This window comes from Bombus pascuorum, chromosome 10 (assembly GCF_905332965.1).
Source record: "Bombus pascuorum chromosome 10, iyBomPasc1.1, whole genome shotgun sequence".
Classification (NCBI taxonomy): domain Eukaryota; kingdom Metazoa; phylum Arthropoda; class Insecta; order Hymenoptera; family Apidae; genus Bombus; species Bombus pascuorum.
In genome coordinates, this window is record NC_083497.1 from 8,040,398 (window position 1) to 8,054,711 (window position 14,314).

The following is a 14,314-nucleotide window of genomic DNA, read 5'->3' on the forward strand; positions in this document are numbered from 1 at the left end:
AGGACGAAACCAACGACGACTTCTTGATATTTCTCTCGAACATAAGTCGCCTTTGTGTTTTTGCTCGTTTTGCAAAGGCTAGGTGCCGCCGCGGCCATAAGATCCCCATGTATCTGACGTAAGATGGATATCGTATTCCCTATAATGCATAGCCGGCCGTATCGTGAATTCTGTGAAGAAGAGAAGGGGCTTGCGCCTGTTCCGAAGCTCGCTCACGAACTGTCTTTTGCATAGGTTATCGTGGAAGACCCAGGATACGGTCAGGTCTGGTATTTTTTCGCCCTGGTCCTAACTTTATAGCCGCAGCTTCTTCTTTCCGGTGGCCACTGTCTTGCTGACCTTTTTATGAGTTTCTTCCACGTGCCTCCTGGAATCACTGGTCGAAAAGCAGGCTCCCGCACAGAGGAATCTTAACCATCCCATCGTTGGAATTTTCAAGTAGCTTGGATTTAATTGAAGCTTGTCTTTGCTGCTGATATTGAGAGATGAACGATGTCTCATATGCTAGGAAACCTGGCAAAGAAATTGTCGTATAGCTATCGTTGATCGCTAAGGATGTGAGAATAGGGTTAAGTAGAATTATTTGAGTCAAATTAACTTTATATTATAATTACAATTCCTAATTTCTCTGGTAATTCGTCAAATTCGATTGTGAACAATTTTTAAGCGATTTACTGTTCGTTTCAAAACAGTCATCAGTTTATGTGCAATTTATCGTTCATAGCATTTATGGCAGAAAAAATTTGAAATTAACGAAAGGACACAGTTTTCGTATTTAATTTTTCAAACGATAAGATACAAGTGACATTTAATATATATAGTTTCAGAGATTAACCTGATATTCGTTTATCTGATCACAAGTCTACGACAAATAAAAAGGAAAGGAAGATTTATCTCTGGTTTTGGAATTTGTGTAATTTTCATAAAAAGTTCTGCCTGCCTCGGTAGTTGAAACGAGACTTTCCACGATTGTAACAGGATCATGTTACCAATAAACATAAATTATTCTTTAGGAACGTTAATTAGAATACGCCTAACAAAAATGTTTGAGTACGTTGCGTAACCATATTAATAACGTCCTGGAGTGAATGCCAGAAACGACGTTTCAATGAGAATATTTTCAAGCGGAAGGAATGCCCGTTTTTCGGATGACTTCGTGATGGATTGGGTAGAGTGTTTCGTGAAAGGCAAAGAAGTCTCGAATGGTGGCCAACGATCCGCCCCTGGCTGTGCAGCTGATACTTACATCTGCCGCGATCTTATTGCCCTCCCGCGCTTATTCGTTGGCTGCATTCGTTCGTACTTTGTCGGCATGGTTGTTACAGCACGAGGTGTTCGATGTATCGACCTCGATCGAAGCATTGTTCCGTTTACAACCGTGGTCACGCAACGAACACTGGCGCGCTGCTTCTGCTTGACATCGTCCGATCGCTCGCAGCTACTCTTCTCCACGGTTTCTAATCGACTTTCGAAAGTTACTTCCGACTCGTTGCGCTCCGAATCTTTTTCTAAAAAGAAATACATACTAGTCCAAGAAGAATTAAAGGATCTTGCGAGCAATCGAATAGCTTCGTTCGTTGTTCAACAGACCTGGGCTTACGTTAAGAAATACAATTCTATTGATTACGGAAAATATAGTTGAAGATTATTATAAAAGTTTACAAAAATTGGATGACATAGTTGGACTCAAATTTTGTTCCTGACTGATAACAAAGAAGTAGAACGAAAGATTCCATAGATCCAAAGTAATTCGTTGTTTGATAATGAATTAGAACACAAATTAAAAAATTCATTTTTGTGGATTTATAGAAATATGGTAAAATATTGTCACAAGCGCGAAGAAATTTTTTAAATACATGCAAAGAATGTTAGAAAATAAAAGTTTATCTGGCCAACGCACTGTTTACGACGACCAACGATCTCTCCTATGCACTCAGCTTATAATCGACGGGAGAAGGTGGACCCCTGATTGTGCGGATATCCGTACCGGAAGAACGCTTTACGTTCGCCTCTAAAAGCCAGTCAATTTTCCACGAGGAGAAAGGACGCTCCACAAACAATTAGAGTACTTTCCTAGGTTCATGCCGCTCGTTGTAACTTCTAAAGCATTGAATCTGTTCGTGAGAGGTCGATTTACAACGTCCAGGAAGCGTATACAACTTGACTCATCGCGATCGTGTGGTGAACGCGACCAACGTTGTTTTTCTATGAGAAAACATGGCGATGAAAGTTGTTTTCTTATGAGAAAACATTGCGACTCTTGGTTCATCCTCGAGCATGTTGTTGAGGTATGCAATTAAATTTTATAGAAATGACGTTTCAATACGCAAACGAGCAGTTTTACGACACGAACATTGCGAGATTTCGACGATGAGCTGCTTGTAAACCGTTTGTTACCACCGGTTAAATGCAAGTGGGTTTCTACGAGATAATCATTGTTATTTGTTCCACGGTGATCTCAGAAACGTCCGTGAATCTTCTCAGATACTTTCCAATGTTCTATGACTTTTGTAGTATTTGGAAAGGAACGCTTTGTTCTCCGCGATGTTGAAGCAGAAACTCGGAGGAAAGCTCACGTTTTATTCTTATTTCTTTTCTGTCAAGTTTGAAATTAAATACGAGTGATTGAAAGCACGCTGTTCTCGGATTTCAACGTTCAATAATGCAGTCAAGTAGGAAATTGAAATGAAGAATTCAGTAAAAGTGGACGAGAATATGAATCTCTTCAACGTTCGATAATTAAATCAGAGTCGAAAGTATTCAGTCATAAAAATATACTTAACCCGTTGACAGTAGAGGTTGGATCATATGACACGTATGTAGGTTGGTATTTCACATTCATTGTCGTATCGAACTGTACAAGGAATTTAATTTCTTAAATAGATTGGAAATAAAGATTCTTTTTCCTTGATTCTTCATTTTTACATAGATATAATGTAGAATATTCAAGACTCGTAACAGCGATAACTAAGTATCCATTTGCCAAGGGTGAGAAAGCAAAGACTAGAACGTAATTGGAAGTTTTATAATGTGTCTTCATTATCAAACGGCAAGCCTTATGTCGCAACACTAAAATAAGAATTTTCTCACATTATCGGCAGAGAAGTAACCCTTAATCACGTTTACAAGAGAATAGGGGTCTGTTTAAACCGTTATATCGAGTATTACATCGAGCAGTAACGTTCTCACGCGTGTCTCACCTTTTTCCTTTTTTAAAGGGTCATTCGTTTTCGCACGATGGGTGCGCCTGTATCAACGAACAGCTACCTCAGACCCACACGGATTCTTCTTGGTAGTACGAGTGAAATTTATGTGGTCGAACGTGCGCGAATCGACGCACGTGTCCCACGAAAATTTCACTGATCGATGACGCGTACGAAACACCGGTACGTCGACAGGAAATTAATCGACTGGTCGTGAAAGAGGCGCGGCTGTTATTTTTATTCCAAAAAATATTGCCATACCGTGTGTGTCCAGTGAATTTCCGTCAACACTTACAAAAGCATCGCTCTTTTAATTCGAGCTTTTAATTCTCTGACACACGCGTGACGCTCAACACATTCGAACGTAGACGTAATTCGACATTGAACGAGCATTTTCGGGCGTGATATTTCACGTGTCTCCCCTGTCCCTATCCCTTGACAGATTTTTTCCTCCTGTGTGCAGCTCGTCTCTAATTTACGCGATGAAAATTCAGTTGGCTGGACCGAGCCGAACGAACTGCAATTAAACGAATTATAAAGCCTTTCCCAACCATCGTACCACGGAGACAATTAGACGATAAATTACGACGATTCCGCTTCCGCAAACAACGCGACAGGGGAACCAGTGTTATCTGTCTCACTCGATATTCACGAATGAGAGAGAGAGAGAGCGAGAGAGAACGAGAGAACAAAGAGAGGGCGAGAAAGGACGTACCGTGGCGTGATGATCGTTTTCGGTGTGAAATTTAATGAAACGGCCGGTCGCTTTCGTTGAAAGAATCAATTATCTTTTATTGCGTGTCTTTCGCTGTTACAGAGCGGTAGTGTGATAACGTGCCGTACAGAATGAAGTTTAATTAAACGTGTTAGCGGGTCGTTCGAGACCCATACTCCACAGTGAATTGCTCGTCGACCATTACGAGATAAGTTAAGTTACGCGGTCATTTTTCTCGGTGTTTGGCTAAAACGATACAACGAGAATTATAGTGTCTCTAATCCGGTCATCCCTGTGACCCAGATGCCTGGATAGCTTCATTCGTGGATAGCTCACATCCTTTTCCAGCCCAATCGTCTCTCGTTAAGTTGCAAATGAACAAAGCGAGGAAAAGACGACGGCCGACGGCGCTTGGCGAATTTAACGCGCTGCAATCGAAACATGGTGCAAATTGGAGATTTTATTCATTTGCTCTACGACGAGGCACTGACGATGAGTTATGGCTAATGAAATCATCAGAACAGTTAATAAGTACAAGGAACAGTGACACTGGATCTCAACCTGCGCTTATTTTATTAATGAGTATTACTTGCAGAAGCTGGCTTGATTACTTTCCTTCTTAGGAAGTTGCTCGTAACACGAAGTAAATACGATATTCAAAGTGAAATGCAAGTTTTTAAATTGATAAATTGTTTCGCTCGTTCTTGAAGCAAATCTTCTTATCTACGGGATTCGTGTTTCTGTCATACGAGCTTGAAAGCGTTGAATTTCACTTCCTCACGATGTTCTTAATATCCATAGGATTGTCATACGCTGCCGTGGTGAATTTATACAAATTGTACATTACATCAAGGAAACAGTATATAGAATTTTTGTCTCCATTTATGGGAAGTTCTTTTAACAGGTAATTTCAAACTTATAATGGGCAGTGCACTTCCATTTGCTCTGAGATATCCATTATCTCATCGGAGCTTAATTCTCAACACGCTCGCTGCTATTCTTATATTCTTTATTTCATTTTCTGTTTTCCAATACGAAGACTTGGCTGTTCGTAGTCTTCTGCGCGTTCTCCCTTCGTCTCCTAATTCGCGCCGCCAGGAAGGGGAAGAACAAGCTAGGCTCTGGTTCGCGAGCGTTCTTGTAAAATATCTTATTCGTGATCAGGCTGGTTACGTAGCCCACGATCAACGTGATTGTCAGTCCAAGTGGATTATACCACATGTACGATATACGATACAAATAAAAGTACGACGAATCGTCCACGGGCCTGAAAATGCAAATGAAATTCATTATTGAGATTATTTGAAACTTTGATTGATATTGCGATTATATTTTCTGGATTAAACATTTGAGATTAAACGATGATAGAAGTTTAACGTTTACGAGTATATTGGATACCGATCATTGAATAAACGAGCCGAAAAGGAAGACAAAAAATATGACAAAGCAGGTTAGAGGCGTATGGCAAGGAGAAAGCAATATCATACGCAATACTGGAACGCGGCAGGGATTTCAAAGAGACTATAATCACAGTTTATTAACGAGTAATTAGCGTTAGTTACTATCGTGGGAAACGATGGGAAGCAAGCGGCACGTGAAAGCGGCTCTCGAGTCGAAAGAAATCAGGAAGTAATCGCTGCTTCTTAACCGAGAGAACTGGCTACCATGGTATCGTTCCACGCCCATCATATCGTAGCGAAACGTTTGAACCGACGATAAGGCGTATCCTAGAACGATTCGTTGCTGATTAATGTATCAATTATATTCCGGCGTAACGAAAACTGCTCCCCGGTAACGAAATCTTCCGTTTCCGATAAATTCATCGCGGCTGCTCCTTATCGGTTATGTCTGGAAGAATCAAGAATCACGAAAATGAGGTGCTTACGATCTGTCCGCCTTTCCTACCTCGACGTTTCACTTGAATCTTTTGCTGTAACAACGTTTCGAGAAAGAATCGGTTGGTGATACGCGTGTACAATATATTTTTGCCGAAAACGGATCTCGCCAAAGCGAGGAACGTTCCTAGAAACGGTCCTATGGTTTGAATAATATGATAGAAAAAATGGTGGATGTTAATCGACTTTATAGTACGGACGGTTTCCTGTCGTAAAGAATTGATTCCTAGTTCTGTTTTAAAATTTATAAACGAGAATGATGGTTTAACGCAAGAAACAATTATCTCTACGTTTTCTTATGATCGCTTGAAGCATAAATAGCGAATGTGTATCTGTATCGCTCATGAAGAGGGATGAAAGAAAGCAGTGCTTTTATTCACAAAAAGGGAAACAGTTTTATCCGTGTAATTATTCCATGCATGCATTAAAGGGAACCAACGAACTTGATAACAGAGCAAACATATAGCCACGGTTTTCTAATTTGCCTCCGGAAAAATTGCTATTTCCGCTTATTAAACGCCGGCTTTCTTTGCTTCGAACGAACTCGTAAAACCTTTTACAGCATTGGTACTTTCAAACTGACTCGCAATACGCACTTTAAAAGCGTCGATAACAAGCTTTCTTAACGAGCAAGAAACTTACTCTTCGAATAAAGTTGTGTTTTGATGATAGAGGAGTAATGTGGAATTGTCGCAGCCTTCCACAGATAGCGGAAGATTGGGTGTTGGTGGTTTCGGTGTACCAAATACTGCCCAGAGGCACGTGATCAACGCTGTGCTAGTGCCCACGATGGCTCCAGCCTGATTTGCCTTTTCCACGAACATGCCTAGTGTGAAAATCCCCAAAATGGGTCCTCCAATCGCTCCAGAAATCCCTATGGCAGCTTCGACCAACGGTCCCATCGATTTGGCAATAAAAGCCACGGACAAACACATGAAACCATTGGCCACAGCAAGAAATTTTCCAATTAACGTGGCTTTTTCCGTTGGAAATTCTATACTAAATTTACGACACGTGGGCTTTACATAGTCTTCCAAAGCTACAGCAGCTAGAGAATTCAACATAGCGGATATGGTGCTGAGACTCGCGCTGAATACACCGGAAATGAAGAGTCCAGTGACACCTGGCACTCGTGACATTCTTTCAGCTGCGAAATATGGCATTATCTTGTCGAAGCTGGAGATTTTACCGGATGTAACTGGGTCACAGTTTCTGTACACAGCGTAGAGAACTAGACCGCAGAACGCTGTCAAAGAACCTAAGAGTAAAGTGAGTGGGCCGCTGAGAATAAGCGCGCGTTGCGAAGATTTGAGACTCCTAATGACAGAAAATCCAATTTAGATTTTATATAAAATTTAAATCAATTAAAATATGTATCAGAGACCGGCGCATTTTGACAAATTGACTACGTCAAAGACCAAATAGTTTCTGCCGGACATGGAATAGTAATTTCTTAGTTAATCTTCGAATCATTGATTATTTTATACTTTCGATACATTTTATTCTGCAATTCCTTAACGTATTTACTTTTTTACTTGCCATTCTAGAATTGGTCGATAGCGTACATCCAATGATTGAGATAACTGAGCAAATTAAATAAAAATTACATGGGTGGTCGAATAACATGTAGATAACGATAATCATGAGTATTCGAAGACTAAAGAGAAACGGCGCCTGACTCGATATGTAAGCCACCGGTCTCGAATTAATTATTCTATAAATGATTATAAATACTCACTTGGCAGTGAGTAAACGCTGAACTTGGATCTGATTAACCGCGTATAAAGACAGAAACATGGTAGTACCACCAATCAATAATGCCCACCATGTATGCCTTATAGTTGGATCAATCCTGAAACTAAAAATCAACACATTTTTCAACAATCTGTTCTCGTATAAATTCACTGATATTCTTACTCGAAGAATTCTATTCGACCATCCTCTTGAGCGATGCTCCACACATTGGATAAGCCTCCGTCAAGGTCGCTAGCGGCGATACTCAGGACGCAAACAAGTGCGGAGAATATCAGTACTGCCTGAAAGACGTCGGTGATGAGGACAGCCTTGATGCCACCTACGGTCGAGTAGAAGGTGCAAATCAGGCCGATCAGCACGATGCTCATGTTCCCTGATAGACCAGTGGTCGCTTCTAGTGCCAACGAAGGTGCGAATAATACTATTCCAGTGTATAGAAGTAGCTGCAGGAAGTTAGCAGTGCTGGCTAGTAGTCGTGCTCCTACTCCAAATCGTTTCTCTAGATACTGAGAGAAAGACGATTACAAGAAAGCAAATTATTGTAAATTACAAATTATGAATTGAAAATAGAGAATTGATCTATCATGTTCTGGTTCTAAATTGTCTTTCTTTTTTTAAATATTGCAATAGAAGATCACGATGAAAGCTTTGAAGCTCGAAACTGATGGAAAATAATTTTTTATAAAATGTGCTACCATCTATTAGCATTAGATTGCAAATTATTTTTTTAAATGCTAGAAGAAAAGGATCACGAAGATGATCTTCGAATTTGAGATTATGGATCAACGATGGTTGTTAACGACGTACGATTGATTTATCAAGTCCTGATTTCAAATCGAGTTCATAAATACTGGAAAAGAGATGATCACGAAAGTTATTTCTAAGTTTCACATTGTGGGAATGATTGGCGATATAGTACGATTGATTGATTAGGAAATTATATACCTCATAGACACTCATGGTGTTCAATTCCGCGAAAACGGGAAGATAAAGATGCAAGACGATTGGTGTACCAAAGAAACCACCCAGGTACAACAGCGTGACTTGCGTGCCGTGAATGTAAGTTTCTGCGCTGATTCCTAGCACCGTGATCGCCGACATGAAAGACACCATCAGTGCGATCGATAAAGGAACGATGCCCATCGTTCGATTGGCTGAGAAGTACTCCTGTTGTAATAATCGCGAAACATTGGTTAACGCATTGCTACATTCGTTCGATCGTTCGAGTGTTGCTGCTTACACTACTGTTACGTTTTACTAAGTTTTAGTGCGTTTCGACAAACTTAGAGATAAGATTATATAAAAAAAATTGTCCATTTTATACAAGAGTGAATTGATCCTTTGATATAATAATTTTATTTGAAGGAAGTATTCCGATCCGCAATGAATTATTTCGGACCGTCAATTTGTCCGTAGTAGAAGTAAAACCGAAAACCACGCTATTACTATCGCCTGATCGATCGTATTCTGCGAGTGGACATTTTACTCCTGGCCCTCTAACTTGATTCGTAATAACGTTTCAGCGTTAATTAACTTTCTGTCTTTGCGGTCGTTCGTGGAAGTTGGCTCGCGGCTAACCCGATAAATTAAATAGCGCTCTGGATAGTTGGCAATTTGTGTCGATGGCAATATTTATCGCGCGGCTAGATCGATCGACGCGATAACGGTGAAAGATCTGAGGCATGGAACGCCGGACCTATGTCGTGATCTAAGAACGTGCCAGCTCTAGGTATGTACAATCCTGTTCTGACGCAGTTTATCACGGATATTGGATCGCGCGGCGTTGTAGACTCGATGTCGATTCGATCGTCCATGGCGAAATTAATTTTCCAAGGGCTTAACCTCGGCCGTGCGTTGCCTGCCTCCGGTGAATCGGTAGTAGATCCCAATGCCGGTTGAGATCGACAGCATTAGACCGATGACAAGATAATCCGGCCATTGAAGCGTCGATGTATCATTATCCTTGCTCTGCCCCTGCAAACAAATCCCTCCGTTTTTCCCTTTTATTAAACTCCCTTTCGCGTAAATTGTTGGTTTTCCGATTCACTCGGATAACAACAACATCGTCTTCGATTTTATCCCAACCCTGGTGAATCCTCTGTTTATCTTAGCTCAGCGAGATGAGATTAATTTGTGATGTGTAATTGTGATTTGTGATGGTGAAATTAGCGAGTGGAATCGATTAACATGAGGTGAAAGGTGTGTAAATGACGGATCAGTTGGGTGTTATTAAAAGGATATTAAAGGACGTCACTGAATTTAGAGAGAGAGTAATTAAACTGATGCAATTAAGATTAGCCGAGAAACATGTCGATAAAGATTCAATCGTCTAACGTTCACCAGAGTTGAACTACAGGAGAGAAAGGCTATCTATTGGAAGGTTTCTATAGAAAGAGCACTCACGTCCATTCTATAGGATCCACTCGTGTGATAGCATCAACTCGCGATGGACGAGAAATTCGATATCGCGAGCTTGTTTGCCCGAGTATCGTGCTTCTTCCTGAATCGTTTCTGCGGCGACGAGGGAACAGGCTGTGAACGTAACACACTGGCGGCCGATGGTCCCAACCGTGAGCTGATAGCACGAAGAAAAGGCGCGCGCGAATTCTCAGAGAGAGGATCCCTTGGAGAAGTCGTCACCTGCGTGTTTTGTGGTCGAGTGTGTTCGTTTGAACGAGCAGAAAAGAGGCAAGGATGAAGCGGTCCATTACGTAAAGCTTGGCTCAGCATATTTCCTGTCAAATGCACGCAAAGCCTCGCCACTTTAACGAACGTTCGAAAAACGGTGGTAAATTCAGGTAATATTCAGCCAGCCGGCTAAGCGTGCCAATGGACGAGGAAAAATATGATGGAGAAAGAGAGAGAGAGAAGGAAGATTATGAAGAAGGTGGTTTATAAATTGCAGGAGATTATAATGAGACTATTCTCTTCCCATAATATAAATCATGTGTCTGGAGTTCTGAAAAACGAAACTTATGATTTAATGACTGTTTAATCATGTAAAGTCAATAACGTTGGTCACCCTTGCGAAAGAACCAGTCCGATTGGCGTCGATTCGTGGCCCGATTCAGAGTCACGAATGATAATTAATCTCGTAAAGGTTAATGAATTCAAGATAAAGAGGAATTTTCGTCTGCTGAGCGAATTCCTGTCTCGAGTGGGAGCAATAGAAACGCGAAAAAGATATTCGAATCCCCTTGTCGATAGGGCTATCGATCGTGAAAGATTTAATGATTTTAACGTTTCTTTGAAGTCCTTTAATTGGAGACGAATAAAGAGCTCAAAGAGAACATTCGTTACAAAGCGACGAAGAACCGACGAGTATTGAACGTCCAGTGGAATTCGCTCGAGGCGAATGCTACGCCACTGTTGCGTCGCTGGTGCATAACAATTATTCGCGAGACGGTAGCTTCTGGTCGTAATGTAATTTCCTAGTATTATGAGGCACAATCGAGGGGCCATCGGCTATTATTCCGAGAAGGGAAGCACCCATAGAAACGTCCGAGCAACGAGGATTCCTCGATCCATGGGAGGGATTCATCGATCTTTATCGAAACTGCCGCAAAGGTTATCTGGATGATGGATCGAATACATAAAATTCAATTTGATATACAATCGATGCTGATCTTCCTGATGAATGATATTTTTCTTGAATCCAACGGCAATCTAATATTATTCAATATTATTTAATAGAGCTCCATTCAGTTTCAATGGAATCTTGTTACGGTCTAAGATAGTCTCGCGCAAATTCAATGAAGTCTTGTCTGAATTGAACGAGATCGTATTTCACGCCCATCAAATAATCTGCTGTTAACTGCAATCTAACCTACTTGTGCATATTTTATTGTCGACGATCTGTTTTGGATTTATGCGCAAGTCCATGGGAACGATCGTGTACATCTTCGTTCACAAATAGTAAGATACATATTGATTGTATAAAAGATGTGAAAGATTAATCTGAATTATCAATGAAACGATTAATCGAACAGAATTTTACTTTCTTCATGCGGCGTAACACCTTAAAAGTTTTGGAAAACTATTTGATAGAGTTACAAGAGGAACGCGATGAGTTAAGAATTACGTTCGTTTATATATATAATCTGAGATAGAATCTGGAATGAAACAACAAAAAATAAAATAGGAAATTAATCCAAATATCAGAATCGATTAAATCAATAATCGAGGAACGTAATGGATGTAAACAAGGAAGAATTTAATTTCATTATCGTAAAATTGATACGATTCTATAATCTATATAATACCTTAATCTAAGGTCTTAAACGTGATAATAATTCTTAAACGTTTAATGGTTTCCTAATAATATTTGACGTTTACTTCATTTTCTGCAAGCACCGTAATACTTCCTTATGAAGAAGATTTTACATATGATTTACGGAAATGAATCATCGATCTTTATCAACAGCTTACACTTATATTACGATGGTAATCGATTTATGAGCATATTTTATGCGATGATATCGCGTTTCTTCCTGACATAAGAAGAAATCCCGGACCTGTTTAATGCAAAGAGATTGACCAACACGCCACACAATTTGTCGAGTTGAATTTATTCCTTCCAACGTAATTGCACGATGCATGGTACTCCGGAGGTTAATAGAGATCCCTGTTGAGACTCGTCCAATTTTCGACATTGTTACTTGACCGTTGGCTGGCTCGTTTTACGCCGATGCTATTCGCCGACGCTATTCGCCGACGAAGATGCAGAGGAGAAAGACGATGGACGACGAAAGAGGAGAAAAGGAGGAGCCCCGTAAGTGGCGAATTCCCGTCATTAAGTCGTTAGTCGGACGCAGGACAGCAGGCTAACCGTCGGTTAACTGGCTGCTGAACTTGATCGACCAATCGTTGACCCTCATGGTCGATCGAAATTTACCATGTGTTGCCGCCTTTCATCCCCTATTTGCTTTTTAATCGAGCTAAATTTTATTCCCCTGAAAGATTGATGGTACAGTGTAATGTAACATGTGGAAAGTAGTAGTTGCAAAAATATGTTGATAGATTATAGGAATTTCCGTGAACATAGAAATTCAGTTAATAACGAGTAGTCATTGTATGAAGATCATAGAAATTTGCTTGACGAATTATAGTAATTCTCTTGAGATCATAGGAATTTTTAGCCATAGATGAATGGCTAAAAATGTAAAGAAGAGAAGTCTAAGTTTATAGAGGGTTAGTTAATCGATAAAGAAAATAAATTTGGATAGTAAAAATGCAAAACATGAGAAGATCATAATAATCGTTGAACATAAACTGCAGAAATGTAAGAAACACATCTAAATTTATAGACAGTTTAATCAGGTATTGAGAATTCGAAAAATTCGAATCTCTAGAAGCGAAATATTTCTGGTTTCTCCCTCGCATCTTGTGTATTCTACGTGATGGAAGATAGCCATGTTGGTCAAGCTAATCGAGCAACTGGTGGTAACCATTTTCAAATATTGAATTTAGAGAGAAGAAATCTCTCTTCTTGAATCTTAGTGAAAAGTTTGTAAACCTGCGATTCTATTCTGTATGTCTATTTTACGATTGGGTTGTTTGATTTCTTTTCTCTATTCGTTGCAGGAAGAACTTTGTTTCCATCGGATCAAAAATAAATCTTGAAAGTGTGAATTCCTAGATTTAGCTCACAAGTCGTAACTCCCTTGCTTAGATAGACCCGATCCTCTCTCTCTCTCTTTCTCTCTCTTTCTAGATTTTGTTGTTTAGATAATCACGATGTCGTGTTCTCGCTAGTGGTTTCCTCTTTTAGTTAGTTAGACGCGCAAGGAGATAAGACACACTCCTAGATTGAAGATCAGACGTGTTTTTGCCTAAAGCACACGCCGCTCAACGTTCTAAGCAGAAGCTCCTCGTTATCATAGTTGGTTACTCAAAAGCAAGCTATCTTAAGGAAACTTGTTTAAATTCATTTACATTCACACGCACGTTTCTCGCGATCTTCGTGAACCTGAATTTGTTGCACAACATAAATTTCAAAAGTTAAATATACCATCGACAATATGCAAGATTTATTTGTTCTACGGTCATAGAAGATGTAACTCCGACGTCATCCATACAGCAAAACTTTTTATTTACGTTAAAAAGTTTCGTATTAGAAATAAATGTTTCCTAAAGACTCTTTAAATTTATCTCTTAGGAATTACAGATACTTTTTCAGGACTTTTTCTTCATCCAAATATTCATATAAAAAAGATTCTAAAACGTATCTATACGTTCCGTTCAAAAACACAAGTGTTTTATACGACACGGTTACATGCGTTTTAACGTTGAAACGCCGGAAAGTAGCCAGCGTAACAGCTGCTCCACTTACAAGTGACACTTTACAATGACGCATATATTTTTGCCGGTGCGATAATCCCAAGGCCGCATACAATCGTTTCCAGTAGTTACCGCATAAATGGAAATTTTGCGAACGATTTCACGTTCATACTCGATTCTTTACGACTTCTAGGCGAAATAGCAATCCCAAAGTTTTCAATAAGTTTCTAATAACTTTTTTCGCTTCATGTTAAATCATCTCAATCGCATTAGATTTCGATAAAGAATAATTTTGCTCAGCTGACACTTGCAGCCAAAAATGTATATATACAATTTTCTAAATTACAATTGATTAAATATGAAAAATTAATTTTGTCTAGTTATATAGCACCTGCAATCGAAATACAGTGATCCCATTCGAATAAAATAAGAGGAAAGTTTCATTTTATTGAATGCGGCAACGATGA

At 39.8% G+C, this 14,314-nt stretch overlaps 2 protein-coding genes across 8 annotated transcripts in view; one reads left to right on the forward strand and one right to left on the reverse strand.

Annotated features, from left to right (window-relative positions):
- Window positions 1–14,314, forward strand: part of LOC132911304 (tensin-1) — a 181,583-nt gene that overhangs the window by 25,899 nt on the left and 141,370 nt on the right. The gene's annotated exons all lie outside the window — the stretch shown is intronic.
- LOC132911134 (putative sodium-dependent multivitamin transporter) lies at window positions 3,970–10,887 on the reverse strand. 2 transcript variants are annotated; one of them, XM_060967532.1, is made up of 7 exons: window positions 9,972–10,887; window positions 9,411–9,542; window positions 8,514–8,735; window positions 7,731–8,074; window positions 7,552–7,671; window positions 6,456–7,130; window positions 3,970–5,185 (listed from the first exon to the last, which is right to left on the reverse strand). In XM_060967532.1, the coding sequence occupies exons 1-7, from the start codon at window positions 9,975–9,977 to the stop codon at window positions 4,933–4,935; spliced, it is 1,752 nt and encodes a 583-aa protein (XP_060823515.1). In that variant the 5' UTR covers window positions 9,978–10,887; the 3' UTR covers window positions 3,970–4,932. The 2 variants fall into 2 exon arrangements, with proteins under 2 accessions (XP_060823515.1, XP_060823516.1); XM_060967533.1 differs by lacking the exons at window positions 9,411–9,542; window positions 9,972–10,887 and adding an exon at window positions 9,265–9,404.

Excerpts from the sequence above, each read along its gene's own strand:
- LOC132911134 (XM_060967532.1), bottom strand. Across the intron at positions 8,075-8,513 it reads ACACCATGAGTGTCTATGAG|TATCTAGAGAAACGATTTGG; the intron begins GTATATAATTTC and ends TCTTTCTCTCAG. Across the intron at positions 7,672-7,730 it reads GGTCGAATAGAATTCTTCGA|TTTCAGGATTGATCCAACTA; the intron begins GTAAGAATATCA and ends GTTGATTTTTAG.